Source organism: Heterocephalus glaber, unplaced genomic scaffold, assembly GCF_053883595.1.
Source record: "Heterocephalus glaber isolate CG9 unplaced genomic scaffold, H.glaber_assembly_v1.0 deba00001600, whole genome shotgun sequence".
Classification (NCBI taxonomy): domain Eukaryota; kingdom Metazoa; phylum Chordata; class Mammalia; order Rodentia; family Bathyergidae; genus Heterocephalus; species Heterocephalus glaber.
Genome location: NW_028258372.1, coordinates 8,428,624 through 8,454,159, shown reverse-complemented (window position 1 = coordinate 8,454,159; position 25,536 = coordinate 8,428,624). Strand labels below are relative to the sequence as shown.

Genomic DNA, 25,536 nt, shown 5'->3' with positions numbered 1-25,536 from the left:
CACATTAGATTAAGCTTTACAGCTACTTGATCTTGTAGAGCTTTGAAAGAGAATTCTATATCAAGTGTCCTACTTCTTAGAGGCATCATAATACTTTATTTAGCTCTCAGTCTTCATGAGTCCCACCCCTATAACTATGTAACTCTCTCTACATTCTACAACATGAATTTGCGAAGCCTGCTCCCACCACATATTCCTTATTTTTTTTTTTGTACTGGGGAATTGAACTTACATTCCTTTATTTTTTAATACACGGTTTTGCTAAATTGTCAAAGCTGGGCTCAAATTTAAAATCCTCTTGCTTCAGCCTCCCAGAGTTTGGGATTATAGACATGCACCACCATCCCCACATTCTCAATCACTTCAAATATTCCACTAGAGAATGTCTGTACATGAAAGAAGAGGAGAGACATGGAAATAAGGAGACAGACTATCAATGAGATATGGGAATTCAGGCAAAAATGTTATCACTTCTGGAGAAACATCTAGACAGGACTGAATGGCACACCACCTGCTTGGCTTTGTAGTTCTACTTCAACAGTGTCTGCAGCTGTAAATACTGATTCCTTCTCCAGTTTTCTTAAAACGCACATGCATTTTGCTTTGGAGCTGAGTATCTTTGCCTCATCCTCAAAACTCTCTTTCTCTTTTTATTTCTTATAGCTACATAAACTCTTAACCTTGTAATCTTAAAAGTCATTTATATTTATAATAACTTAATATAAAGAGCAGGAAGTATTGTGGAAGGAAAATAAAACACCTTATTGCTTGCATAACGTTTTAACATTTCCAAAGCACTTCCATTTGAGATATCATATATAATTGTCACAATAACCCTCTGAAGTGGAGTATTCCTGAAACAACATAGAAATCCCACTGGTTGCTGGAGAGATTTTCTCAGCACATTTCATTTTGTGTCACCGAGATACAGCAGCTGGACACAAAGTACACACACCCAGATGATGAGCACAACATAGGCGAGCACAGTTCTGCTCAGGCTGCCCATTTATACCACATTCTTCTCCTTAGTGCAGTCTCATTAAATGTTCAGAAAAAGGTTTAGAAGTCTTAATTGTACATTTCTCTCAGGTATTTGCACAGTAGCTTCCCCTTATCCACGAGAGATACATCCCAACACTTCCACTGGATGCTAGAAATCAGGAATGGTACTAAAACTTATAAAATATTTTACGTTTACCCTATATAGTATTTTGTTTACCCTATGAAATATATATACCCTATTATATATTTTTCTTATATGACATGCCTATGATAAAATAATTTATAAATTAGGCACAACAGGAGACTAACTGTAAGTAACAAAACTGGAATAATTACAACAATATATTGAAATAAAAGTTATGTGAATGAGGTCTCTCAAAATCTCTTATTATACTGGGCTTACCCTTCTTCTTTGATGATGATGTGAGATGATACAGTGTCTATGAACAAGAAGAAGGGGAATATTCTAGGAATTGTGAAGTAGGACTAGGAAACTACTGACCATCTGACAATATAACAGATGGTGGACTGCCTGCTTTGGGTGATCGTGGATCATTTTCTATGCAATATTTTCTGACTTTGGTTGACAACAGGCAACTGAAGTTGCTAAAAAGTGACCTTGTTCTAAAGAGGGACCATTGTACAAAACAGATAAGCAAATGCTACAGGAGTCAGACCCATTTCATGCTAAGAATGTCCCTGGCCTTCCACCTGCAAATTCTGATGCTGTATTATTATATTTCCATCATTGTGACTAAATATCTGAGAAAAATAACTTATAAAGATGAAAGTTTTATTTAAATTCATGCTTTCAGGGGTTCTGTCCATGGCCACTTGGCATTGTCACTTTGGGGCCAAAGCAGAAATGATGGTAAAGAGCATGTAGCAGAGGAGATTGCTCACCTCATGGCAGCTGGGAGGCAAAGAGAAGGAAGGGGCTGGGTTCCCTTATCCCCTTCAAGGGCACAATCCAATGACCTAACTTCCTCTCCCCATATTAAACGTTCTACCATCTCCTAATAATGCCACTGGCTGGCAACAAAGTGTTTAACAGATAAGGCTTCAGGGGACATAATGAAACCACAGCATGTGCTAATGTTCTTCTGGTCATGTTCACCTAACTCTTTCATCAAGTCATCTTCTCATTAGTTAAAGCCTTGTGTTTACTGCATTATTTCTTCATTTGTAAGGAAGTTAACATGTTTTCATAGCTGTGATAATATTTCTAATAAGATTCCTGTTGTTTTTGTTAGTGCTTAATTGTAACATTAAATGTTTTGAGTGGTTAAAATGCTTTTGAGTGATCTATTCCAATTCTAGTTCTCTCAAAATGCCACTTATTTTTAGTGTGTGATTTTTCAGAATATGAGATTTTTTTTAAAGAATACATGCATAATGTTATTGTAGAAATGCCTGTGTTTTGCTTTGTTATGTAAATATATTTTATACATCTAGGCACTGAAAATTGCAGGACTTTACTCTCTTCATTAAAATACAACCCATCTTAATGCTATTGTTGATGCTGATTGTATTACTCTGGCCAGAGTGACATGATTGTTCTAATCAGTTCTCCTTCCTGGCATACCAAGACTGAGATTCCTAAGGGCCATTCCACACTCAAAATCAAGAGGCCAACTGAATGTGGAAGACAATCCAAGAAGTAGTCATTCTGTAAGGGGTCTAAAAACTAGCAATAAAGATACTTGCAATGAGCAATTTAAAAGCATTAACCAGGAATTAAACCAAAAATAACAACAACAACAACAACAACAACAACAAAAAGAAATGAGAAGACACCTAAACAAGACTCAAAACCAGACTTCCAAATCACCAAAGGCAACTCCAGGGGACAAAGAGGTGGAACAACCTGAAATTCAACCACACTGACTCTGTGAACTGGCAACAAAAGAGGATCTGGAAAAAATAAAATCAGAAATAATTTCTCAGATAACAACAGAGATTGTGTCCATAGTGAAAGACATGATTAATAATTCTAAAGCACTCACAGATAAAAGAAAACAACAGAGGAGCCCAGACACATGATGGGATCATAGCAGAGGAAACAAATAGAATCCATAAAACAGATTCAAACAGATATACAGGAGATTAAAAACTCCACTGAAAGTTTACTCAGCAGAATGAGCCAATGTGAGGACAAAATATCAGATATAGAAGACAAGATTGTGATTGGTGACCAGGAAAAGAAAGATTTGTTAAAAATAGCAAGGGACCATGAGAAATCAATCCAGAAGCTGCTAGATGATGCAAAGAAGAATAACACAGTACAGATCAGAGTCAATGAAGAAACAGGAAATGGTGCAAAAGACATAAAACACTACTCACAGAAGTAATGGCAGAAAACTTCTCAACCAGGGGAAAAGAATTTGACATACAGTTAAGTGAGGCATATAGGACCCCAACTAGCCATGATCAAAAAAATTTATACCTAGGCAAATAATACTCAAGATTCCAGAAATACAGCAGAAGAACAAAATCCTACAAGCAGTGAGAGAAAAGAAACAAATCACATACAAAGGTAAGCCCATCAGAATCACAAAAGATTTCTCAACACAAACCTTCTAGGCAAGAAGATCCTGGAGCAAAGTATTTCAACCCCTAAAAGAAAACAACCTCCAACACAGATTGATGTACCCTGCAAAACTATCTTTCAAAATTGATGGAGAAATAAGATACCTTCACAATGAAGAACACCTGAGGAATTTCATGAATAACAAACCAGCACTCCAAAAAAATTTTTTAAAAATCCTAGGAAAAGACAATGAGGGTAACAACCCCACAAAGCCCATCAGAATGAATCCATAAGGAATGACAAGAAATTAAATGCAAAAGGGAGGGGATGCAACAACAGGAAAAGACTGTGACAAGGATAAGACAATACATATCAGTTATAACCATCAATGTTAATGGTCTCAATACAACAATCAAAAAAAACAGACTGGTAGAATGGGTCAAGAATCAAGATCCAACACTATGCTGCATACAAAAAACACATTTAATTCAAACAGAAATTCATAGACTGAAAGTTAAGGGGTAGAAAACAATACTCCATGTTAAAGGAACCTGAAAAAAGGCAGGAGTAGCTATCCTATTTGAAGATACAATGGATTTCAAACCAACACTAAATAAGAGAGACAAAGAAGGTCACTACATCCTTGTAAAGGCAACAATCCAAGAGGAAGATATGATCATCACAAATATATATGCACCATATACTAGTGCACCCAACTACATAAAACAAATGTTAACTGACATGAAAACTCAAAGAAGTACTAATACAGTAGTAGCGAGGGATCTCAATAAGCCACTGTCACAAATAGGTAGACCAAATAGACAAAAAATAAAAAATAAAAATACTAGAACTCAACCAAACTCTTGAACAAATGGACTTAACAGATGTTTACAGAGTGTTCCACCCCACCAAATCAGAATACACATTCTTTTTACCTGCACATGGGTCGTTCTCCAAAACAGACCACATACTTGCTCACAGAACATGCTTAAGTAAATGCAAAGGAACTGAAGTTATCCCCTGTATATTATCAGATCATAGTGCAATGAAATTGGAGATCAAAAGCAAAAGAAGCCAAAAGAACTTCATGAACTCATGGACGTTAAACAACACTCCTGAACAACCAATGGGTCACAGAGGAAATTAAAGAAGGAATTAGACAGTTTCTACAATTAAAGGACAATACCAGTATAACATATCAGAATTTATGGGACACAATGAAAGCAGTCTTATGAGGGAAATTCATAGTAGTGAATGCCCATATTAGGAAAACACAGCGAGCTCAAATAAACAACTGAATGCTGAACCTCAAGCTTCTAGGAAAAGAAGAGGAAGACAAACTGAAAGCTTGTACAAGGGAGGAAATTATAAAGATCAGAGCAGAAATCAATGCAATGGAGACTAAGAGAATGATACAAAAACTTAAGAAGTAAAGAGTAGGTTCTTCAAAAGAATAAACAAAATTGACAAACTCTTAGCCAACCTTATCAAAAAGGGGAAAGAAAAAGCCCAAATTCATGCAATTAGGAATGAAAAGGGTGAAATTGCAATGGACCAAGCAGAAATCCAGAGGATCATCAATACCTACTTTAAGAACCTATACACCAATAAGATGGAAAACACAGAAGAAATAGACATATTTCTAGATACATATGAATTACCCAAGTTGAATGAAGACCTAAAAGTTCCAAACAACCCAATATCAATCAAAAAAAATGGAAAATGGAATTAAAAACTTACCAATGAAGAAAAGCCTAGGTCCTGATGCCTTCACTGCTAAATTCATTTTTTTTTTTTGATTCCAGGAATCAAACTCGGGTCCTTGCACTTGCACAGCAGGCAGTGAAACCACTAAGCTAAATCCCCAGCCCTTCACTGCTGAATTCAACAAGACATTTAGAGAAGAACTATTGCTACTACTGTTTAAACTCTTCCATGAAATTGACAGGGAAGGAATATTCCTATATTCATTCCTGAAAGCAAGCATCACTTTGATCCCAAAAGAAAAGAAAGACCCAACTGAAAAAGCAAACTATAGGCCAATCACCCTAGTAAACATACACACAAAAATTTTCAATAAGATAATGGCAAACAGAATGCAGAAGATCATCAAGAAGATCATACACTCTGACCAAGTGGGATTCATCCCAGGAATTCAGGGATGGTTCAACATACACGAATCAATAAATGTAATACACTAAATTAACAGGGCCAAGGAAAAAAACTATATGATCATCTCAATAGATGCAGAAAAAGCATTTGACAAAATCCAACATCCATTCATGAAAAAAGCCTACAGAATTGGAATAGATGATCTTTATCTCAACATGATAAGAGCCATCTATAAAAAAAACCAACAGCCAGGCTGGGGATTTAGCTCAGTGGCACCATGCCTGCCTTACAATCACAAGGCCCTGAGTTTGATACCCGGTACCAAAAAAAAAAAAAAAAAACCCAACAGCCAACATCATACTAAATGGTCAAAAAATGAAAACCTTCACACTAAAATCAGGAACAAGACAAGGATATCCACTATCACCACTCCTGTTCAATATAGTTTTGGAAACATTAGCCACAGCAATTAGACAAAAGAAAGAAATAAAAGGAATAAAGATAGGAAAGGAAGAAGTTAAACTGTCATTATTTACTGACAATATGATACCCTACATTGAAGACCCAAAAAACTCTGCCAAAAGACTTAAAGACTTAATTGACAGATACAGTAGAGTAGCTGCATACAAGGTAAACACTCAAAAATCAATAGCCTTCTTGAACACAAATAACAGTTTCACTGAGAGAGAAATGAGGGAAACAATTCCTTTCACAATAGTATCCCAAAAAATGAAATATCTAGAAATCAATCTAATGAAGGAAGCACAAGATATCTACATTGAGAACCACAACACTCTGAAAAAAGAGATGGAAGAGGATATAAGAAAATGGAAAGGCATCCCTTATTCCTGGACAGGAAGAACCAACATAGTGAAAATGGTCATACTTCCAAAACTGCTCTATAGATTCAATGCAATCCCAATTGAAATCCCAACAGTATATTCCACAGAGCTTGAGAAAACAATCCAAAAATTCATTTGGAACCAGAAGAGACCTAGAATAGCAAAAGCAATCCTAGGAAATAGAGACACTGCAGGGAGTATCACAATATATGACTTGAAACTATACTACAGAGCCACTGTGATAAAAACAGCATGGTACTGTTTTTAAGAAACAGACCCAAGGATCAGTGGAATAGACTAGAAGATACAAAAACAACTCCAGACTTACTCAGCTACCCCATCTTTGACAAGGAGCCAACCATCCTCACTGGAGGAAAGATAGCCTCTTTACTTAATGGTGTTGGAAAAATTGGATTTCAATTTGCCAAAGATTAAAACTAGACCCCTATCTTTCACCATACACTAAACTAAAATCAAAGTGAATAAAAAATCCAAATATTAAAACAGAAACACTAAACTTGCTGGAAGATAAGTTAGGTAGAACTCTTGAAAACACTGGCATAGAAAAAGAATTTATGAACAAAACCTCAGGAGTGTGGGAACTAGCAAAAAGAATCAACAAGTGGGATCTCTTCTTATTAAAAAGCTTCTGCACTGCAAGAGAAACCATCAACAGAGCTAAAAGACAACCTACAATGTGGGAAAAAATTTTACCAGCTTTGCCTCAGACAAAGGTCTACTATCTAGAATATATAAAGAACTCAAAAAAAATCAGACCCCCCAAATATAAAGACCCAATTCAAAAATGGGCATCTGAAATGAACAGACATTTTTCAGACAAAGAAGTAAAAGCAATAAATAAACATATGGAAAAATGTCCAACATCATTGGTCATTCAAGAGATGCAGATGAAAACAACACTGAGATTCCACCTCACCCCAGTAAGAATGGCTGCTATCAAGAAATCAACCAATAACAAATGTTGGTGGGGTTGTGGGGAGAAACGAACCCTTCTTCATTGTTGGTGGGAATGCAAACTGGTGCAACCACGGTGGAAATCAATACGGAGATACCTCAAACAACTAGGATTGGAAGTCCCATTTAACCCAGCTATCCTTCTGCTGTGTATCTTCCCAAAAGAATTAAAAGAATCATACCATAGTTTATATGCTCACCCATGTTTATAGCGGCACAGTTTGTAATAGCTAAAACTTGGGAACAGCCCAAATGCCCATCAACTGGAGACTGGAAAAAAAGATATGTTTGTGTTTTTTTTTAATAAAATGGAGTACTACTCAGCTATAAAGAATGAGAAACTAGAGACATTTATAGCTAAGTGGATGCACATTGAGGCCATACTCTTAAATGAAATAAATAGGACACTCATGTGTAAATACCAAATATTTTCTCTTGTGTGAAAAACTAAAAGTGTAAATAGGATCAAAATGTATAGCTGATATTGTGAAATAGGAAGAAAATGTCTAAAGGAGTAGGGGAAGTGGGAGGGGTAGGGGAAAGAAAAGAAGGGAAAAGAAAAAATATCGAGAAAAGGAAAACAATGGAAACAAAGTCTTTGTAAATAGGGAAGGGTGGAGGGGATGAAGGGAGAGCAGGGGAATGGGGAAAAAATAAGAACCAAGATATAACATGTAAAGGTACAAGATCCCAATGGTGAATGTAACGTATTGTACACCTAAAATGTACAAATAAATTAATAATAAAAAAGAATGCCCACAGAAGATCACCAAAAGATCACATCCAACAAAGTAGGCACTGCACAAAGAGCATCTTCCTCTATATACACAGCCTATCACATCAATAATCAACTTCTATGCTCAAAAATAAGTTTAAACTTTCTTTAAGTTTTTCCTCTTACTTCTAGCATAGTTAACTGACAGTAAAAATGAATCAGAGTATTTTTATTTCCATTTATTTTTGACATGGGGAAATGGCCACCTTTCCAAACTTGAGTTTTCTCATAGAAAAAAATAATTTTTAAAAATTCAATAATAGCCCATCAATTTTGTGAGCTCATGCCATATATCTATATTTATAGGTGTATAAAAAATAGATACCCACAAAAAAACTACTTATAAGTCAGTTGACTCTCTACTTTTTGGATTGTAGGATGCTCTGACAAAAATCTGTTATATCATTACTGATTATCCCTTCATACTGCTAGAAAATTCTCTTGCATCTAATAATTGCTCAATAAATATTTGCTAAATTACATTGAACAAAATTCATAATGTAACTCAGAGACTTTTAATTAAATTGTTTTTTTAAAAAATAGATTTTTCCTAACGACCAAACATATTGTCCTTAAAATAAAGTAAGAGAGTTGATATTCTAAATAAAACTAGAGTCCTTTCACTATCTTAAAGATTAAAAATAAAAGGCACTGGATATAGGTGTTCAATTACTCAGAATTCAATTAGGTGCAAGTGACAGACAACCCAAAATAAAGAAGAGGCAAGTTTTTTTCTACATAAAAGATTACACAGGCAAATCAGGCTGGTATAGTAACTTTATAATCATCAAGGATCCAGGTTTTCTCTTAAGTTGTTCTGCTATCATGAATTCTTAGCTTCTGCCTCCTGGGCAAAATGATTACATTTCCACTGGCAGGAATAAAGGAAGAAAAGTAATTACCTGCCCTTTCTCTGAAAGCACTTCTTAGACATCACTTCCCATGTGTTCACATCCCATTGGCCAGAATCTATCCTATCACTGTGCCCAAGTGCTTGTGAGCCTGGAAAATATGATCTTTACTCTAGTGGACAAGTGATTAGATGAAAATGGAGAGTGCTATTACTACAAAAGAAGTAAAGAAATATAAAGGACAGAGAAGTTTATCCATTCTAAAAAGTGACATGGAGCTTTTAGTCGACCAAATCAATATGGAGCAAGTAAATAAATTAGTTTCTAATAAACTTTCAGAGCAAGAATATCACATGAGCTTCAAAACCACAGATAATGTTAGTTAATGAGGAGAGTTAGAACCCATTTCTAACAGATAAATTGCTTTTGATTGAATCCATTACAATGCTCATACCAAATGATCTATATACTAAGGCTTAATACAAAGAATTTCAAATCATGAAAAGAATAAATAATGCATTAACACCAGGATATAAGACGAATGGAGAGACTCATTTGAAATTATCTTCCTACACTACTCTGGTTATAATCAAATGCATCCCTTTCTTTCCTTCAGAATAGAGTGAATGCTCTAGAGTCTAATATTGTCTAGTATCAAAGGCATTGAGAATAAAACAATGGAGAGATTGAACAGAGCTCAAAATAAGACACAAATAATAATTCTGAGAATCTGAGATACTCTGTAAAGTATTTACAAGATTCTTTAAGAGATGTGGGTTGCCGAAGTCATCCTAACATGCCTAGAAGCAGTTACTTCATAGATTCAAGACAAATAAAACTGAAGTTACTTTTCAGTGTGTTATTATGCTAGGTTTTTATTAATTAATCTTCATCACTGCCATCACCCCAAAGGGTCAGTTACTGAGGTTTCATTCTGAGGCCCGAAAGGTAAGGATAGGAAGGTAAAAATAAGCAAAAGATAAAAGTACAGAAATTATAAGAAAAGAAAAACACTGGATAGTGACTTGGAGCTGAAAAAAAAATAGGAGAAGCAAGAAAACAGAGGAGAGACAGAAGAAAGAAGGAAGGAAGGAAGGAAGCAAGCTAGTGTGCAAAATACCCATGACAGAAGGAGGAATGATACATAAAGTGGTAATAGAGCAAAAGCCAAAGGAGAAATGAAAGCCCTTTTCACAGGAATGGCTCTGAACTGGGGTGCTCCTTTTAGGCCACAACATTTAGTAGGGAAAACTGCATTTGAATTAACCAGCATTTGGAGGACATCCACTACGCCAGCCTTATTTGTTGTGACCCAGATTTTACACATTAAAACACAAAAGGTCAAAGAACCACTCTGTTGGAAGCATGCAATCTTTACAAGGTAGATCAGAACTTAGCTTCTTGTGATGTCAAATTTGATCCTGACACTATCACTGTGAAGCAAGAATCCTCTTCCCCACTTCCCACTGAGGTTCAAAGAAAGTGATTCATCAAAGGGTACCTTGAGCCAATTTGAGTTTTGGGTCTGCAAGCTGCTAGATGTGTTATGGACAAGTCACTTAACCTCTATGAAAGCTGTCTGTGAAATGGAAATTAGTATATTATTAATATTATGCAGATATTCAAAAATGTGATCATATATGTAGATATATAACGTAAATTGAAAAATGTAATTCATCTGTTATTACAAAAGCTACAATGTTCAGTGTAAAATATTATAGAGTTTCAAGTACTGGGTCTTCCTTAACACATTCTCACTGGCTGGAACTACAGGTGGTACATGCATAACTGTCCCACTGGGTGGCATGGGACAGTCCCATCAGATGGTACAAGCCAAACGATGGGACAGTCATGCATGTATGGCTCTGCTGTGGATGTGTTAAACATTATGATGGAAGATGTGAGAAGGAGAAAGGAAGAAAAGGAAGGGAAGGGAAGAAAAGGAAAGAGGAAGGAAAAGAGGGAGGGAGAGGAAAGAGAGAATAGGAGGAGACAAACCCAGTAACAATGAGCATCACTGTGCTTATTATGCACCAGGCACTGTGCTAAGTCTTTATTCATTTAATCTTCACAGGAACTCTATGAAACAGGTACTGTTATTACCTCAATTTGCAGAGAAAGAAAGAGTTGAAGAGATTTAGTAATTTGACCAAGTTATGGCTAGCTGGTGGCAGAGCCTGGATTCAAATCCACATTGTCTAGAATAGGAAAAAAATCTTAACTCTTGTAATACCTTGATATTACTCAGCTAGAAATAACAGTCGTATGGGAAATAGTGGAAATCATGATAATCGCATCAGAAGCAGGGTAAGAAATATTAAACCCATCATCACACCAGTAAGTTCAAATACTATCCCTATCAAGAAATTCAACAAATGTTATTTTAATGCTCAATGGTAATAAGGGAGATTTCAGTAAATGAGAGTAATGTTAGTTAACTGGAGTGCTGCAAGATGGGATAAACCCTCTCTGAAATTACTTCAATTACTAATGAAATTACAAAATAGGTTATAGCACAGAGTTCATCTTTCCTCAGTGGAGCTGAGCTAATAAGTAAATGAAAAGCAATTTAAAAATTTACAAAGACTTTAAAGACCTTCCCATTATAAAAAGCTGGATCAGAAATCCAAACAAAGATATCAGAATCTAGGTTAGACAAAAATCTACATGGTCAAGTAGTCTCTAGGTCAAAACTCTTCCTAATTAAGGATAATTCAACCTGCCTTCTTAAATAAAGCTCACAGATTCTCCAAACAAGATAACTTGTCCAGAAGCACATGAAAAGAAACTCAATCGTTATGAAAATGCAAATCAGAGCCCCAGTGAGATACCACTTCACACTCATTAGGGAGAATATTAGTAAAATAAAACAAAAAGATAGAAAACAGAGCTGGTGAGAATGTGAAGAAACTGGAACACTTGTGAGGTGCTTGTGTTACTGAAAATGGTGCAGCCACTAAGGAAAACAGTTTGGTAGTTCCTCAAAAACTTAAGTATCACACGACCCAGCAATCCCATTTCTGGGTACAACCCAAAACAGTTGAAGGCAGGGACTTGAAAAGGTATCTGCACACCCATGTCCACCACTGTATTAGTTACAATAGCCAAAGGTGTAAGTAATCTACATGCCCACTGATCGATTAAAGAATAAACAAAAGATGGTATAGATGTACAAAGAAATATTATTCAGCCCTAAAAAGAATTTCTGGCTCATGTTAAAACATGGACGAATCTTTAGGATGTGTTAAATGACATAAGTCTGTTAAAGAAGGACATGTTTGAATAATAGAATCGGGAAGTAGAATGGTGATTGCCAGCTGGTAAGGAGAGACAATAGGGAGTTACTGTTTAATGGATACACAGATTCAGTTTGAGACATGAGGAAAGTGCTAGAAAAGGACTACACTGGTGCTGTTTCTGTAACAATGTGAATGTACAAAATGCTACTGCACTACAGATGTAAAAATGATTGAAATGGCAAATTTTATAGTATGTATACTTTACCACAAAAAGGAGAATAGATGCATTTGCACAAATATTTAAAGCTCATAAAATAAGCTTTGTCATTACTATGAAGACCCAAGCCAATAATTTATTTACCTTCATCTTCTTTAAAAGTAAATTAGATACACACTAAAGAATTTATATCCTAAATGATATATTCGCTACCATTTGCTTTAAAATAATCAGCTGGAAATAACAGAAGTGAGGAAGTATATACAGAACAAGATTTACCCATGGTTAATTGTTGACACTACATAGTGGACACATGAAGGTCCTGTATATTACTTTTCTACTTTTTCATGTGTTTGAACTATGCCACAATGCAAAGCTCTAAGTACCACTTACTGTATATTGATCATATAAGACATTTTTAAACAAAATAGCAAGACCCAGTAAGGAGCAACAAATTCTAAAATATGTAAAAGCAGGAAAAATTGTAAAGGGAAATGTTCCTTTAATGTCATCACTTCCATTTGTTGGGAAATCCAAGTCCTTTTTTTCCCTTTGGACATTCACAATTAATATTAACATATATTTAAGAATGCTTATCAAAGATTTACATGTACTATTCATGTAATCCTAACAATAACCTATTATTCTCATTCACATTTTACAAGTAAAGGAACTGAAACCCAAAGAGATGAAGTAATTTGACTTGTACTAAATGTGTTTTAACCCAGGCAGTCAGACTGTAAGCCCTTGAGTTTAACAAGTACATTTCTCCAGCAAGAAGAGTATCTCTCCCTCCTTTTTTTCCACCTAATTCAAAGAGTCTCACTATCCTGAGTTGCCAGAACTAGGGAGACCTGATTGAGAGCCTATGAAAAGAGATATTTGGCTTTTTAGGTGATAAGATTAACATTTGTCTGACATTAAATCTGCCTCAGTAAAATCCTGAGGATTTTCAACATCAACATTCACTTAGCTCAGTTTAGCTCATTTTATTAAGCCCTTACTGGCAAAAGCTGTTAGACCTTGGGCACTATGCTTGGCACAAAACTGCAACCAGAAGATAGAGATCAGCATAATATTTACTTCATAAACCAGAAGACCAAAAATAAATATTTTCCTATCACCCAATGCTTCCCCTTTTGTGACATGAATCACCCTCTGCTAAGATGGTTGATACTCATGTTCACCACTGCAAAATAAACTGTAAGATGGCTCAGATTGTGCCTGCACACTTCACAGCCCTATCCTCTGTGCTTAGCCAAAGCTGGATGTGTAGTGTACATTATGAATGGAATTGAATTCTGAGTATTGTCTCTATTTACTAGTCTATCTAGCCACATACCAAAGAGGCAAAAGAAGGGTTGGTGGCCCAGTCATAGTCATTCATTCATTTTGCATTCATTCCTCTGTGCACTTATAAAACCAATATTCAGGAATACCTATTTTGTGCCAGTGTTTGAAGGGCTATGGCACAGCCATGAAAAACAGGTGTTTCCCCCGTCACAGAGCTCACCAGCTCTGCAACTAATTCCTGAGTCAATCACTGTCTGCATGAGTCAGTTTTCCACCTGCTTATTAGGAAAAACAATACTAATAGCCAACATACATTATTTATTTTTAGGAAAATGGGTCATATATGTAAAAGGCCTAATATAGACCTAATATATAGTAAGCCACAACAATGAACAAAAGCCTTAAAATAGCATGCTAAGTTTAAAGTTTAGAACAAGTGACAAAAGACATTGATTTCCAGAGGAAATGAACCTAGAAAGGTTGAAAGAAAAATATTAGCAATAATATCATCAACTACATGTTAATATTAGGAACACATATTCTGTACGGTAATTTATTTTCCTCAAAATCATTTAGCCTACATCATCTAAAGTAGTAAGGGTAAAAATTTTACATAGATTTCTGTACTGGAGAAAAACTTTCTACTGAACCAACGTAGCTTACATTGAGAAAGCTACGTGGCCAACAAAGGTTATGGAGACATGCACTGTTCATGGCATCTTCCAGCAATGATCCAAGAGGGGAAATCAACTGGGCTTCTAAGCCCCTAACATCCATGGGGACACTCAGGGGTAGACTTGTCAGGATGCCTTTGGCAAGGTTTATTCATGCAAGGAAACTAGGAGAGATTAAGAAACATGCTCAAGCTCATATAGCTACACAGGGCTTGGGGTCAGAATTCACTTCCAGCCCTTCAGATTTAGTCTTCTGATCCTCCATTGTTTCCATCTCTGCACGGGTTGTTGCTTTTCTCTTAAAACCATTGAGAAAAAAAGCAAGAAGGGGATAAAGATTTCCTTTATACCCCAATTTTAAACTCTCCAGAAAGATTCCAATCTCTTTAATTGCTTTTTCCCAGAATCTTCTGGGTTTTTCTTCAGTTTTTTCAGGAGCTGGAATGGCTGTGTTGTATCTTTGAGATGCAACAAACCAGAGATTTGTTAAAATGCCTTTAACATCAGCAAATTATGGTGAACCCCTGCATTGTATATTTATGGTGTGTGAATGGTTTTTTCTTACTGAAACACAACCTGTATCATCTGACCTAGACAGAGCCACCCACTTCAGACCACTGAAAGTTTCAAGAACAACAGCAAATAATCAACTGAATGGAGAGTCAACATCATTTATCATATCTGCCATTCTCTTGTCAGGACATGGTCTTCCTTGAAAAGCTTACTTCTGTTCTATTCTTTTTAAAAAGTCACTTGTTGAGCTCTCCCTTGTTTTAAGTACTACATGCCACATGTTAAACTAAGTAAAACATATTCTTTTATGTCTTCTCTTGCATTCGATGCTATTTTTCCAAAGTCCTTTATTCCATATCCAATCCAATAGTTACTACTCACATGGAAATTTAAATTGGAATTAATTTAAATTAAATTAAATTAAAATTCACGTTCTCAGTAATCCTAGCCACATTTCAAGTGTTCAATTTCCCCATGTGGCAAGTGACTGCAATTCTGTACTGTGCACGTATGGTCTATTTCCATCATGTTAGAAAGTTATACAGGACAACACTGCCACTGACTTAGAGCATCAAAACCTGGAGCTTTAGAGTCCAGTTGTACTTCCAGCCAGAATTAAGTAAGAATGGAACTGCTAGCTGAATAGGCCAAACTAAGTCTCCAATCTGATTACTCCTGGGGTTCCAAGAGCTAAATTATAGGTCAAAGGAAGAAGACATCTAATCTTTTTAGAGTGGGCGATTAGAGATTCTGGTGTAATTCATGGGTATCCAGGGAGCAACCAGGATGTTGATTACTCATCGACACTGAACTACAAACACGGACTTATTGCACTTGTTTACTTAGTTGGAGAGAGCACATCAAAAGACAAATAAATAAAGACCTGAGTTCAAATTGTGTGACCTTAAAAAAAATCATGTTACTTCTCTAATCCTAAAGTTCATAATCTGCAAAATGAAAAGGTAGGTAAATTCTGAGTTCCCTGTCACCGCTGAAATTCCTAGACCCTAAGGCTTTACTTTGTTTACACAGCACCAAAGGAACTGTGCAGATTTCAAAGAGATACAGATAAAACTAATTAATAAGGAGGAGAATCTAGCTGCATAGGCTAAACAGTGTAAAACAGGGCATTGCATGTGTCCTGAAAACAGCATTATCAAAGCATCCTACAGAAACTGCCTCTTTATACTACTGGAAGATATGAACTGGAGGTGTTCACTGTTTTCACTGCATCAAAAAATATAGCAACATATCCTACTTGGCATGGTGCATACAAAAAAATTTAATGACTTGTCAAACAAACAGTAATATGACAGTATTAATTATAATAACAGGTATTTTTTTCAAGACCTAATATATGTTAGGCTCTATGCAAGACACTTTCCCTAGGCTCTCATTTTATCGTTAAACAGCCCTATGCAGGAAAATTTTTCTTTTTTCTTTTCATCACTTCGCAGATAAGGAAACTGAAGTGAAAGGAATTAGGCCCTTACCCCACAGTCACAAAACTAAACAGTGGCAGAAGTGAGCCTTAAGACCAAGCGTAACATTCTTTTCCCATTTCAGCATCTTGCCTCCTTAAGAAGACTTTTACTTGCTAATCACCAGGAAAGACCACAACTAAAAAGGCTCTCAGTCTTCCTAAGAACCCAGCTAATTGCACAAAGCTGCCATTTTCCTTTAAATCATTTTCCAAAAAACACGGTAACAATTTACTTTTCCAGATAGACACCTCAGCCAAAATATTTTCTAGTCTAGACCAAGAGGACACACTTCACAAAGCCACAATAGAACCTATGATTGTCTATCACGGTTCCAATGTTCTCAGACCTTTGCTAATTGAGTTAGACACAAGACAAAGGGAATTACAAAGAAGGCAAGTAACATTTTCATATTGCCATGGGCAAATGGCAGAAAGAAGCAGGGCCTTTTCTTCCTAAGGAAGTAGATATCACTCTCTCACAATTATCTTATAATTAGATGATATTTTGTAGGATATGTCTTTGTAAGTCTGACATTCAAATGTCTCATCACTACTTGTTTCAGTAGGAAACAAGAGCCAATTCTATTATTTATTTTCCACAACCCTGTTTTCAAGGAGATTTCATACTGATTAGGTCACTAAAACAGCCAAATCCAAAAAATTTCCAGATTCTCTGCAGTGATCATATTCTATCACCCACAGCACCTAAAAATATCCTGCTTCCATCACTCAATGAACCACAAAGACTATTAGAAGGCAATAAAATCCCTAGATAGCTTCTCTTCTATACATCTATGCTTTCCTCCAATCAATTATACTCAAAGAGATTAGAGATGCAAAATGAAGAAAATAAAATTTGAGCATCAAATCCTTATCCTAATCCCACAAACAGCACTCCCAAGCAACAACTGGTGATAAAAGAGCTCAACCGTGGAAGGCTTTCCTACTCCAAGCTCAAGTTAATTATTACCTCAAATTCATCATTAAAGCATCACCCATAAAATGCTTCCATCTACATCTCAGAGGAAGCCCCAGAGCTGGGTACTTGTCTGGGTACTTGTCTGGGTACTTGTCAGTGTTTGTTTCACTGAGGGAAGGACAGGTCTGAATATATTTATGGCAGTTAACATCCCTTGCTTCAGAAAGTTCTTTCCCATAATCTAATTAAAGAAGATACTGCACTTCAGGATTTTTCAGAAATGGTAGGACAATTTTATTGGTGCCCATCTCACACTGGAGCCCCAGTTTAGAAATCTGAGGGGTTAAAGGCCCATGTCTTTTGTGATGATCTATTTACACTCATCCTTTCTTTTTCTATGGGCCCTTATCTTGGTGTCACCTGTGAATGATCTCCACTCGACTCACATGTAGTAAACTCAGACAGATCAAGGTAAGTATGGTTTAAAAAGTCAGATTGCTTTTTACAATGGGAAGTTGAGTCAGGAAGCAGCAACACCCTTAAGGTCGACCAGATGGGCAATCGTGCCAAGATAAACACACTGAGTTTGCATAATAAATGGTGGCTAACTCATCACAAGGACACCCACAACATCTGTGGCCCAGATTCTTCAGAAGAAATCAAGCCCCTTCTTTCTCTCAGGTATGTCTGCTTTCAAAGATCAGACTGGCTTCAAAAACAAATTTCAAAAATATCTAGGTCAAGCCAATCAGCACAGTGACCTCCCTAGTGAGACACTGGCTCCCTTTATCCTTCACGTAAGAAAGTCCCATGTTGCTCTTCCAGGATGGAGCACCCTTAGCCCTTACATACTAACCTTGTGCCACTACCACAATGTGACACCATGTTCCGTGGAGAAGGACTTGTCTGAGTGTCTGTCTGTGCACAGAAGGTCTAAAAGAAGGTTGTATCTGTTCTCATGGCCCAAAGATAGCGTTACTTTATAAAAGACACTGTTTTCTCTTTTATAACTAACATGAACAGTATCTTAGCCACATTTCTATCTTTACCCTTATGCCTGTGAAGGGGAAAGATTAAAAGAAATAAATGAAAGAGAAATAACTAAATAGAAGACAGAAAGGAGAGGAGAAAAGAGTACCATGAGGGAAAGATGAGGAGAGGACAGAGGTACAGTGAACATGATAGGTTTGTTATTTCCAAAAGCATGTTCATTCCAGGAAGATAATCAGTGAGGAAAACATTTTCATTTTCTTTTCTGACAGCTGGGACATCAATTGTTGCTGAAATAATATCAGAAATTATTGGACATCTTAAGCATTCTTGCTAGGGCGAAGCCAGCTCTACAGCCCACTTGAAATACTGGCCCCAAGGTGCCCTAGAAATTTTGTTTCTCCAATATAACAGTGTCAGCTGCAAGACTGAAGTGATGTATACTGTCTAGGGGGCAGCATGCTGGCCAGACACCAAATCTGGAGTGTGACTCCCTGTACTCTGGGTTCCAGCTTGGCCATCCTTTACAGCCAATGCTGCCCCATGAATAAGAGTTTCCGCCAAAGCAGACTGATACCGGGAATAGTGCTTAAGATCCATCAACCCGAAATGAAACTCAGTTCTGACTTGTCACCTCCAAATGCTTCAAGAAGCTGGTCTGAATCCAAGGTGAGTCGGAACTAGCTGAACTCAAGGAAATTACTTCTAGCTCCCATCTAGTTAGGGCCTGTCTGAAGGGAGCCTATAAATCACCAAGAATAAAAATGTTTGGCTTCAAAATTGTATGCACCTTTAAATCAGACAACCTAAATAAATAAAACAACATAACCACTCTTAACCAAAAAAAGAGAGTATGATAAATCAAAGAATTGGTAAGGCAAATACTTCATCCAGAGGGATTTTTAAAATGTGCCTCTGACATCAGATGAACTTTACAGAGACTCTCATATTAAGCCAAAAGCTACTCGAAAATATCTGAGACTGACTTGCAGGTAACCATCCCTGATCATGAGGCAGCTTTCCTGTGGCCAGGAGCCTTCACTATGGCTGTATTCACCCTGCCTCAATGAGTTTCATTCACTAGATATTTTTCCTCTTACAATCACTAGAGACTTCTCCAGAGAAAAAAGGCCCCTGGATTTTTCCATTATTTGGAGGAAACTCTGCAAAGTATGTGAGGATAATTATGATGGAGAGAGACATTAGACAAACAGAAAAAATTCACACAATCCAGCTTTTCTGTCTATCCCAATTTGTAAACACTCACTATTTCCTGTGTCTCCCAGGAGTGTTTGTAAGACTCATTCAAAGCCTATGGAGATAGAATGAAAGCATCACATACTTACTTTCTGTATGGATGAGAATCCTGAGCAGCAGTGAGAATATTAGGAATGCTGCTTGTTTAGAACAACTTTCAAGAACTATACTTCAACATGAAGTAGAAATAGAAAACTTACATGAGCCAATAAAACAGAATTTCTTTCTCTACTCTCTGCTGTTTATTGAGCAATGTACTGCTAAGACTAAAGTTGTTTTCCGAGCCTTTGCTTGACTTCCTGATTTATAAGCACTGTAATATACCATGCCTATTCTTTTATGAAGGTCAATCAGGTGAAATATCCATATATATAAAGACATATATATATATATATTCAACCTATACCCTTCTCCAATTACATAAAATTTGGCCTCTACCAAGAAGATACTAAATAGAAAAACTATACAAAATACAAGGGGCTCAGCAGTCACATGAAATTCATAATGCCACACTGTATGCGTCCACAAAAATATAGGCTGCCTGACTTGGTAACTGGCAAATGATAACCAAGGAAAGTGCATTTCTTTATAAGGTATTTGGTATTTATTTATAAATTATTATGTATAGCACAAACAAAAGCAAAAATATATGCTCAGACAATAAAAGGGAATATCCACAGAGAATGAAAGGATTATCGACAATTGAGCACTGTATATAGAATTTAGTGATCTGATTATTTTTTCCAATGATGATTTATCAGGAAAACTTTTTCCTGAAAAATAAAGGATATTTGTCATTAACCCTAAAGAAAGAGGTCACTAAAGGTAAAATGATTATCACAAGCAGTCCTAAGCTTAACTAACAATAGTACTTTAAAATATGAAGTATTAAATTCTCTCCATGAAATCATCCTAGTCTGTTAACTTAAGACTAGAACTAATAGCAATTTTAGGCTATACAACAATTTATAAAGTCAAAATTAGCAACATGACACCCAGGTACACTAAATTATCAAATAACTCTTTCTAAAATCCCTGCCTTCTTATTTTATTTGTTCTCATGACAACTGACTGAATTAGACATGTTAGTTGACGTCATGTTACATTTATTTCTAGTTAAGATAACTGTTACATGTCCAATCAATTCATTCATCCATCTTTTATAGGGAAAACGACAGCAAACACTGTACAGTTACTTGACTTAACAAAAAATATCCAACCACTATAATTTTCCATCCAGAAATCCATATCTACCCCTTGAATACACCCAGAAGATAGAATTTTAAATTGTCACATCTTGTATATAACAATATTCAGATTTGGACCAAACAACAGAACATCGTTTAACTTATTTAAAAGCAACTAACTGCCACCAAAAATGTTTTTTCTCAGTGCCAAATCTATACAGAACAAGCAAGTATCCAGTTACTTCAATCCTTGTAGGGATACAATAGTAATAATTTAGGCTCCAGTGGATTATTTTCTTGATTTATCCATTTGGATAAAAAGACTAAAATCATCAACTAATCCCTAATTTTTTTCCTCTCATCATACTATGTTGTCCCAGACGTACCTAACTGCATTCACAGGTACACAAAACAGTGCCATCCACAAGGCTGGAGAATAAAACAGCTAGCATTATTTATGCCAGGATGTCAAGCATCTTCTCATTAAAGCAGTAACAATATTCCCCTCCAGCACATATTAAGCATCACCTTTAATGGTTCTGGACTACAAAGTTCTGACTTCATGCAGGTCAAGGTGGCACAGAGCCTTTAATCTTTATTCATGAGCAGCTCAGATCTCACTGGGAAAACAGATGCATGCTCATCCTGGACTACAATGTGCTCCCTCTAAACAAAACCTTTAGCAATTTTTGTAGTTTCAAGGTATGATTTCCTTTTTACCATGGTTGATGTTAACTAAAGAAATATTGCTCAATAAGCAGTCCACATAATATGCTAAAGTTATTCCAGTATAAAATGCAATAGAAACAATTGGTACAGAAGTTACATAAAAGATACTGCATCCTTAATTTGAGTAAGATTGTTGATTATAACCAAAATGAAGTTACCTAAGCAACCACTCTGAAGTACGTGCAATATCCAAATGCATCTTAATTACAGTGGCTCAAGATCTAAAGTTTGTTTCTGACAGGATTGCTATTACATGCATAAAGCTGTCATATCTATTTGTGGGGGAAAAAAACCCTGTAGAATATAAACACTTTTCTGAATGGCATATGACACTAGAATATAAATACCTGCATAAGTAAAATAAGAAAAATTATAGAAATAATATAAGTGAAAAATAAGGCTACCACCAAAAAAACCCCAACAGATACAGGTGTTTAGTAGTAGTGAAATCATTAAACCACATACATTCACACATATACAATCACTTTTGCTACAGAACTGCAAAGTGGTCTGTTTTTATTTCTAAAACGTAGTAAGGCTTATTTAATTATTATAACCTAAATATTTAGAAGGAGTATAAGCAAAACTTCTAAAAATTATGATGGATATTATTAAATCATGTATAAAATATATATATGCTGCCCAAACTTGCTGTTATTGCTAATGACAGATTAATCTATGTAAAATCAACAAGGAATGTGCGAGGCTTCCTTCACTTCCTGTGTATCTACACATATGTGTACTTGAGAATGTCAGACCATTTTCAAGGATAGTATGTCATCATTGGTGATTTGGGAAGCCACAAGGCCACAAAGTTGATACACACTACCACAGGGGAACGGGGAGGTCAAGAAAGTCACAAGTTACCCATTTTCCAAGAAAATGAAGAAATTCTTACCTTTCTGTACACCAGCATGTTGGGTGATTCATCTGCCACCCCATTGCTGGTCTGCCCATAATTATTCCCCTGGGCCATGTCACCCAAAACTTGGTCAGCTCTCTGATAAAGAATTACCAGTCTGCCCTGCAAAGGGTTACAGAGACTTCAGTGAGATTCTCCTGGTCGTGTTTACGGGGTCTTACTGCCCTGATTCATTTCGTATTTCCAGCGCCCACCCCACAAGGAGCATGCTTACAAGCTGGATCTGGCTGGAGAAAGTAACGCAGGACATAGATTTAAAAATAAATAAATCAAATGAGTTTACACCTGTAGTGCCCCTGGGAATTGTGACAAATTAGTCTTCCAGTTAGATATAGTCATTTGGCTACGGTTTTAGTTGACTTCCTTTCCTGGATACTCCGTTTACAAAGTAGGAGATGCTCACCCTAGCAACCCATGGTTACCATTCCACAGTACTGAGACTTCTCTGCTCTCCCAATACTTACACCTCCACTGGAAGAGGCTTTCCCAGCAGAGTGGACAGGCTGCACCCAAGGCAGACACTTTCTCCCAGGTTTGGGTGTAGTTTCCCACATGCAGGAGCATGGGAGAGGCCCCGTTCCCCGCTTCGTTCTCCAGCAAAGTGTTTCCTCCTGATTCCCCGGGTTCTCCCACACAGCGCCTGGGTGTACGCTTCGCCTACTCTCACCCGCCTCCGCTGCCAACCGGGGCTCCTCTCCTCTCTCACCCCACTCCACTTGGTCGGTCAGGGCGCAGTTTGCCTAATCTTTGCAAGAACACATCCCAAGGTGTCCAGGCACCAAGAACTGGTGGGAGGGAGGTCAAGCCTTTGGGCAATTACCTCACTCACCCAGGCAGAAACCTAACTGCAGAAGCGTCCAGGCTGCCAGCCGAGGCAGGGAGCAGGCAGCCCCAGCTCCCTCTCCCGCTCGCCTGGCAGCGGCAATGGCAGCGGCGCGACCGGAGCCCGCAGCAGGTTCAGCACCGCGGAGCGCGGCGAGCGCGCGGCGCCCGAGCCCAGCCCGGCGCGGGGTTCCAGGAGCGGCCGCCCTGCTGCGCAGACCGGGGCGCGGGCTGGAGCAGGAGGACTCGGGCGGCGCCGCCCCCTCCCGCCCGCCGCCTCCATTTACCTCCTCGGCCAAGGTCACGGCCCGCGGCGTCGCCCCTCCCGGGCGGGCTGAGCGCAGGCGGTGTCAGCTGGCGGCGCGCGGCGCGGCGCAGCAGGGCAGCTTCATCACACTCGGCGGATGCGGATGCGGATGCCGCGCCGCTCCTGCCCTCGCCTCGCGGCTCCGCCACCGCCACGCTCGCCGCCGCCCGTGACAGGCGGCTTCGGCCCCGCCGCTCGCGCCCGCGCCCCGCCTCCTCCGCGTCTCCTCCCGCGCACGGGGCCGCCGGGCGCGCGCAGAGTCGACGCCGCCGACCCGTGCGCGCGACTCGGGGGAGGCCGGCGGCGACGGTCACGTGGGGCAGGGGCGTCCGGAGGAGCCGGCTCGGAGGGGCTGGGCTGGGCCGCCCCCGCGCCGCCCCCGCCTCGCCCCCGCCTCCCCGGCCTCGCCGCTCCGTCGCCTCCTGGGACTGCGGCCCACGCGCCCCGCCCGCCCCGCTGAGGTGGAACCCGAGGCCGGAGCTTAGCGCCCAGTGTAAGCCGGAAAGGGAGGACGGGCTTGGCAGTGCAGGGGTGGGTGGTGGACGGACCGACGGACGACGGACGGGTGGACGGACGGGTGAATAAACGGGGCCCTTGCAGCTGGCAGGCTTTATCACGTGCCTGCCGGCTCCGCCGACGGTGCTAGGGGAGCAGGTGATTGATGATGTTGTCCTTAAAAGAACAGAGAGGTATTGAGACGTCCTCGGACTGAAAGAACGGTGAGACTCAACGAATCTCCCCGCACCCCTGGCCCTTTTCCCTCGGGCTTTCACAGCTTCCTCCTAAAGTGGAAAAATGGGAAAGACTTGGAGGCTGCCAAGCCAAAGTGGAAACCTCGGTACCTGTGAAATTAAAGCAACATCCTAATGCCCGGATTCTTTTAATAGAAGATGTTCAGAGGAACTTTATTCTCTCCTACTCACCCTGCTAACATTCACAGAAGGTCTAGATGTTCAGGTATCTCTGAATTATTCGTCAAGTTGCTGCCACGAATTCTGTAGCAGCAGGAGGACTGAAAGAGAAGTCATCTTTGCCGGGGTTGTAGTAAACGAACATGTTTCCAGCTTTCAGAGACAAGTTTGGGAAGCTGCAGATACCTCAGACAGTTTTCTTGCCTCTGCTGGACAGGGTGCGGAGAGCAGAGGGAGGGGAAGAGAAGCCAGCGCTTTCTTAACCCCATTGTCTAAGCAGAGTAGAATGTACTCGGGTCAGAAGTGCAATTCATGTATACCAAAACATTCCCCCATTCCTATCCTTCCCATGTCAGGTCTCACCCAAAGGAACGAATATTTATCCAACTTATCCCCTGTTCTAAACGCCACAGGACGAAGCTCACCGACCCAAACTATTTTACTCACACCCTAGTCTTACCCACGTCCCACTCTTCCCCGATTCCCCAGATTTTCTCATTGCTCAGCAAAATCCCCTTTGTTTCAAGTCCTGTGACTATTTCCTTAGCATTCTTGCCATAGCTGAAACCTACTGCTTCCCCCTTTAGTCCCTCTCTAGTCTCCTCTCCTCAGTCTACTCTTGGGAAGTTGCTGTAATTTAGATTAATAAATTTGGAAAGAATAATTATGCCTGCTTGCTGGGTTTGTCCATTTTCCTCCTAAAAGGGAACTTCTGGAAGGAAGGTTTATGACTAGTTACTGTGCCAGGCAGGGCAAGTATTAGGAGGAAGATTCAAGCAATAACATATTTCACTATTTTTGCTACTTGTATTGTTAATTCTCATTAGACAACTGAGTGTATGTTGCTGTATATGGAAAATTATGTGTAGGAAAATTATGTTCATCACCTTAACATTTCCAAGATTCACACTTTTCAAATGTAAACTGAAGCAGTTAGACTAGATCTCTGAAAACCCATTTGACTTTAGATTGATCATAAGATATTG

General features: G+C 38.5%; 1 protein-coding gene and 1 long non-coding RNA gene across 17 annotated transcripts in view; one reads left to right on the top strand and one right to left on the bottom strand.

The window, feature by feature from the left end:
• The window catches only part of Rgs7 (regulator of G protein signaling 7), a 520,574-nt gene extending 496,737 nt beyond the window's left edge, over nt 1-23,837 (bottom strand). For 4 of the 16 annotated variants that reach the window (XM_087194092.1, XM_021265470.2, XM_087194091.1 and 1 more), the window contains exons 1-2: nt 23,620-23,837; nt 22,487-22,612 (exon numbers count right to left, since the gene is read on the bottom strand). In XM_087194092.1, coding sequence (XP_087050218.1) covers nt 22,487-22,545 — 59 coding nt within the window. In that variant the 5' untranslated portion in view covers nt 22,546-22,612; nt 23,620-23,837. Of the gene's footprint in view, nt 1-22,486; nt 22,613-22,974; nt 23,549-23,619 lie in introns of those variants that run through there. The other 12 variants (XM_021265465.2, XM_021265469.2, XM_021265467.2 and 9 more) reach the window with 9 other exon arrangements.
• Nucleotides 23,838-24,017: 180 nt separating this feature from the next.
• Nucleotides 24,018-25,214, top strand: LOC110350948 (uncharacterized). Its single transcript, XR_002397909.1, has 2 exons — nt 24,018-24,132; nt 24,325-25,214. It is a non-coding gene; the product is annotated as an uncharacterized LOC110350948 (long non-coding RNA).
• Nucleotides 25,215-25,536: the final 322 nt, after the last annotated feature.